We start from the raw sequence: 6,164 nt of genomic DNA, 5'->3' as shown, positions 1-6,164 counted from the left end.
AAACTGCCGGTCCGTGAGCCGGTTGCATCATGCAGAGGCCGCGCCCACCCTAGCTCCAGCAATGAGAAAAAAAAGTCGTGATACGTCGTGACACATCACGTGACGCGGGGAGTTTGACACCTATGCTCTAAGTTAAGGAAGGTTATACTGCAAATTTAACAGAAGTAAAGCAGAGCACTGGCAAATCTGTGTATTTATACATTCATCTGTTATCTATGGTCATGGCAATCTCTTTAGCATAGCATCACTCTTTCAAAGAGCCTGTGAATTAATGCCTCTATCTAGTTGTTCAGGGTTCTTCGGTAATCATGGAAGAGGATTGAAACCAAATAGTGTCAAATTCCATTTGATTTTTACTTTACCTGCTGAATCATATTCATACAGCCCAATTGTGTATATCACCCAACATGCTACAACTTTGGATTCAAGCTTCCTTCTTGTGTTTCACCTGCAGCCTTCCCAAATGATTTATACTGGACTGGACTGGACCTTCTTGTACTTCATCCCCTAAGCTAAAGGAAATGGCACATTTAGAGTCATAAGATCTTTTATAATTTTTTGGTTTTCCTGGTATCCCAAGGACTGTATTCCCTTATGTTTATTACAAAGCCCCATGAATTTAGATCAAAGGATGGTGAAGCAAAGGACCTTGTATTGGAACGTTTTCTGTGAGAAAAGCTAAACAGCTTAATGAATCATGTAACCTTTTATCCACTATCCTGATAAACTTGTGTGCTCAATGGCTGATCTGAAGTTGCCTTGCCAGCCATCCCATGGGCCTTTTTCTTGGTTTGAAATAGATTAAGCATGCTTTCCTCCGGCATTTGGTTAAAAAAAGATTTCCTTGATTTCTAAACAAAGAGAAACCACTGAACTAACATTCTGGAATTTTCCTGAATAGATTCCACAATACCCTAGCCCAGGGGGTCTTCAAACTTGGCCCTTTTATGACTTGTGGACTTCAACTCCCAGAATTCCTCAGCCAAGTCATGCTGGCTGAAGAATTCTGGGAGTTGAAGTCTACAAGTCATAAAAGGGCCAAGTTTGAAGACCCCTGCCCTAGCCATTTGGTCAGGCTGATCCTGTAACTCTTGAAAAAAGTGTGTGAAAGGCTTGAATATTTGCTACCTGCTGCTAATGAAGCTGGGCTCTCAGCTGTGTAGGGTAAAGGGATAACTTGTTTTTGTTAATTCCGGATATAATAAAATGATGAGGCTCCCTATCTTTCTTCCTAGAAATTGAAGAAAATACTTAATTTCAATTGTTACCTTGTATACAGCATGGATATTGATAAGGTTTTCTTTAATGAGCTTTGTTAAATCAATAACATATTTGCAGAATCAGGTCAGCAACACACTTTATGATCAAGCAGCAAAATAGATAGGCCTAGCTAGTCTCTAAAACAGCAGTTCTCAACCTATGGGTCGCGACCCCATTTGGGATCGATCGACCATTTCACAGGGATCGCCAAGCAAGGCTGTCCGCCATTTTTTTTCCCCTTTTCCGGCGAGTGCCTTACCTCCCTTGAGCTGGGCCAGCTGGTGGTCGGCCTGCTCTGTCTCTGCCGCTTGCAAGCTACGCCTCGGCCGGCGCAGGGGGCGGAAACACGCATGTGTGGCGCTCCCGGGCAGGGAAAGTCCTCGACTTACGACCGGTTGGGTAGACCTCGACTTACGACCGGTTTAGTCCTCGACTTACGACCGGTTTAGTCCTCGACTTACGGCCGGTTGGGGGTCGCGGCATTAAAAAGGTTGAGAACCACTGCTCTAAAAGATATTTTTCTACTGTGCCTTAAGTCATAGCCTTTAGCTGGCTTGGAAGAACTGAGAAAATGAAAATAAGGTTACCGGCTTGTTTCTTCTGAAGTTGTGACATTTTAGCACATAGACAAATGCTTAGATCAAGGGTAGCAAACTGTTTGCAACTGGTTGGCAGATCTGGAATGTTGGCATATTGTGAGTATTCTCACAAAATGATTGCCACAGTCAATGTGGCTAGACTCAAAATGCTCCTTGGTGAGATGAACTGAGAAACCTCTCTGCATTCAGTTGATCTCACTTTACTAGATCAACTTACACTTATCCTTTATCTGAGTAGATGAAACAAGCAGAAGACTATAGCTATCATATGTAATGTCTAAAAAGATCTCAGGAGATTTTTGCAATTAATGCCTCCGGGCCCCACATAAGATGGAGGCAGATGAACCTGGAAATATGCCCACATTTTCGCCTAACAAAAATAATTAAAAAGCCAGGTGCAGCAAGGGTTTGGCAGGTGCAAAAGCCAGCTACTTACAGTTATATCAGTACTTCTTGGCATCTGATTGGGTAACTGCCCTTTATTTTGCTCTGTGGCTTCATAGCTATAATGGCGATGCATTCCCATCCATGAAAAATTGTTTCTGGGGAAACTGCTTGCTTTGGATTCAAATGGGAATCTTTCCTAGATCTACATACAAAACCCAAGGATTGGATTCAGGCTCCTCTTTCTGGGGAGCAAACCATGTTGAATAATGGCAAGCTTCCTTTCTGTAGAACAGATGCTTATAGAACTGATGCTTTTCCTATATTATAACAGTTCTTCAGCTGCTTATCCCACATGAGGATGTTTCCCAGTCCTGCTATTGGAGAATCCCCTGGGCTCTTCTGCCAAAAGACTATGTGCTCAGCCCCTGAGCTGTGATTCCCCTCCATTGTGAAGGCTAGGGATATTAAAAGAGATTATTACAGAAACCTGGGTCCATTCACAATGTGTGTGCATAGTGATAAACATGAAGGATTTCTTGGGCTTTCTTGCTGCCTTCTCTGTTTAACTCTTGGTAAGAATAACATCCTTAACGTTCCTCTAGTTTCCTGCTGATATGCAAGCCATATTATCAGAACTTTGAGCACAGGACTCTTGGGGCTGTTGGCATTTAGATAAGGCTTTCTTGATAATATTCTATAAGGCAGTGGTGGCAAACCTATGGCACGGGTGCCAGAGGCGGCACTCAGAGCCCTCTCTGTGGGCACGCGCGCCGTCGCCCCAGTTCTAGGCCTTCAGCTGGGTTTTATAAAACCTTTTCGCTTTAGGCCTCCGCCGCCGTGTGAAAAAAAAAAAAAGGTTCAATCAATCAGTCAATTTCAACTTCTCACGGGAAAAAAAAGATCTTGCAAAGTTGGAATTGATTGAACTTTTTAGTCCTACCCAGTCTGCCGTTACCACCGCAGCCACACCCAGCCAATGGCCACACCCACCCGGCACCCGACGATGCATAAGTGGGTTTTGGGTTGCAGTTTGGGCACTCGGTCTCTAAAAGGTTCGCCATCACTGCTATAAGGTGAATAGTAGCTTGCCAATCTTGATTTAAAGAGCCTCTTAGACTCATTCTCTGCTGTGATCTGAGAGGCAATGAAGCACTGTTAAACTGTTGAGAAGTAAGTTCTCATTATGCTAACCACAGCGGGATGGGGCTTATGTTTTGTGTGGATCCAATCAAGTATGGTTTGGTAATCAGACATATGAACTCTTATCTACAAAGTGTGAAGCCAGCTAGTTAGTTCTGCCAAATTGTTCTGTACTCAATGTCCCAGTACTGTCTAAAAAGGATGCTCTGAACGGTGTTTTCTGAATGTATGAAGCCAACTGGATGACTCTGAGCCAGTCACTCTCTCAGCCCTAAGAATAATGTAATGGCAAGCCACTTATGAAAATCTTGCCAAGAAAAACTGCATGGAATTGTCCAGGTGGTTTCCAGGAGGAATTAAGACTGACTTGAACATACCTACAAACAATGACATAACTGGTCAAGATACTGATTCATCTCTAAAGGTTTGGCCCAAACTCAACTTTATAAGCTAAATTCTCACCAAAGAGTCTGAAGGCCTGAAAATAGATAGACATTTTAACCAATAATCTTTCTTCTGTTTTTCCTCTACATTCCTAAGCAAACAAGGATGTCAGATAAGAAAAAAAATGAAAGTGGGAACTGTGGCTATAGCATCATAACAAGTGCTGTTTAAGTGAGGAAATAGCCTGAACTATTTAAACCAGACTTAAAGCATTATTGAGGCACATAATGGGTAATTTGCCTGCTGGATATACATTGCCAGCCTTCTTGAAGGTAATGCAGAGATGGGAGCTGAGCAAGTGACTTCGGTATCTAAAAATACATTGGTGTTTTCTCATTTGTCAAAAGGACAGAGAGGTTTAGAAGAACAAAGATAGTACTTCATCCATAGAAGTCCCTTCCTCCTGAGTCCTCAGAAGATGCAAGTGCAGCCCACCGCAATGGTCTCCATAACCATTTTATACTCTTTGTGGCACCTTTTCTTCTTCCTGTGAGACTTACTTGGCTCACACAGCATCCGTCGCACAGGGATTTTGCTATAGATTGGAATGCTGACCATGGTGCGGTCCTCCTGCATGGTGAAAGGATTGATGCAACCTGCGCACAGACAATGTGCCTCTGGGATGTCAGCTGGAAGCCGGGATGCATCATGGTTTATCCTAAAGGAAAAAAATGTTGACATCAAAACATGCATATTTTTCTTGATGGCTGGTAGGACTTTGCAGCAATATGAATGTGGAGAGGAAAAAGTGATTCAGGACATCCCTGTTGCACCTCCAAGCTCTTTAAAGAAGCTCCTGCTTTTCCTGGTCATCACACAATCCCAGGAAAATATGTTTGACTGAAAAGGTCCCATCTTATGCAACGTGCCTGTTTCCCTTTTAAAGCCAGATGATGGGTGAGACTAGGATGATATTGCATCACTGGAAGGTATCCCAGAATAAACAGTGGCAAACAACCACTATCAGTTATTCCAAAGATGCTTTTTCACAAGGCAACTGGACTTTCTTGTTTTTCTTTGAAGACGTTTCGCTTCTCATCCAAGAAGCTTCTTCAGCTCAGCTCAGAAGCTTCTGGGATGAGAAGCAAAATGTCTTCAAAAAAAACAGGCCAGTTGCCTCTTGAAAAAGCATCTTTGGGACAATTATGTCTGAGAGTCTCCATAGATAACAGCTACCAGTTGTAGCACATCCCAAAGCTTTTATAAGAATTGACATGGAATTCTTTCTCCCATTATAAAATTCTATTTTCCAGATAGGAAGAATATCTGCATGTAACCTTCTTTGCTCATGGGAAGAATCATGGTTCAACAGAGGGACAATAGGGCCAAGATCCTCCACATAGAAAAATATTGCAATAGGTCATTGCTTCCACTTGTGGGAGCGCAAGCAACCTTTCCCAATCTGGTATCTTCTAGAAATGTTGAGATGAAGATTTCCAGAATTCCCAATTAATGGCTCTGCCAGCTAAGAATTCTTGGAGTTATAATTCTCAGATTGGGAAAGACTAACTAACTTAGATGAATGCCTTCTTTTTAAACAATCATAGATTTGTTCCAGAAAATGATGCCATTCTATTAAGATTATTCAACTTAGCTGCAGAACTAAACAGAAAGTTGTACCTCCATGGCCAATTCCCGGAAGTCTCTTCTGCTATGTCAAGTAGGTCAAGTTGCCCACCACCACCATCAATATACAGTAGTAGCATCTATTGGTGTTCATTACACAGACATAATACAGATCCATGTGATCTCAAGCTTCCATGTTACACTTTTCGTCTGTTAGAACCAGAGTTGGGCTTAGTAATAGCTACCCAGAAGCCCTTATAGCTTAGATGCCACATTTTGTGGCTGCTGTTACTGTTAATCATAGGTCAGAAGCTGATAACTTGTAAGCATGATGTATCATCATAGCAAAGCTAAATGCCAGTGAAGCAATAGTGATTCCATGCAACACTGGAAATGATGGGATAGACTGCATTCCTTTGCTTCCCGTGAAGCAAAGTGTAAATGAATTCAATTCTTTTACTTCTGGATCTGTTAGAGTTTGGGATCTCCAGTTCTTAGTGGATGAATGAAATTACTTGTTCAATGTTCAGAAATACAACAAACTCAAGACCATTAAAAATACCAAGCGGAGAATACAGCGCCACAAACTCAGGCAACCTTGAGTATCTTCTTGATCTGAATATTGGGCAGTATTGGATATTCAAATTAATTTAGGTTTGCTTATGCATGAGCTGCAGAATTGCAGCTGCATGTAGGCTCTGCTAGATAGAAGATTCAGTTTGACCATTACGTTTTAAGTTCATTACAAGAGCAGATAGCCCTTGCTTA

At 42.1% G+C, this 6,164-nt stretch overlaps 1 protein-coding gene across 1 annotated transcript; it reads right to left on the bottom strand.

Annotated features, from left to right (window-relative positions):
* Positions 1-4,241: 4,241 nt before the first annotated feature.
* IL17B (interleukin 17B) lies at positions 4,242-4,523 on the bottom strand. The gene has a single exon (XM_015821553.2). The coding sequence runs from the start codon at positions 4,521-4,523 to the stop codon at positions 4,242-4,244; it is 282 nt and encodes a 93-aa protein (XP_015677039.2).
* Between the last annotated feature and the right edge of the window lie 1,641 nt (positions 4,524-6,164).

Source organism: Protobothrops mucrosquamatus, unplaced genomic scaffold (genome assembly GCF_001527695.2).
Source record: "Protobothrops mucrosquamatus isolate PMUCROS unplaced genomic scaffold, P.Mucros_1.0 scaffold1348, whole genome shotgun sequence".
Classification (NCBI taxonomy): domain Eukaryota; kingdom Metazoa; phylum Chordata; class Lepidosauria; order Squamata; family Viperidae; genus Protobothrops; species Protobothrops mucrosquamatus.
The sequence above is the reverse complement of the archived record's forward strand: the minus strand, read 5'-3'. Positions and strand labels throughout refer to the sequence as shown.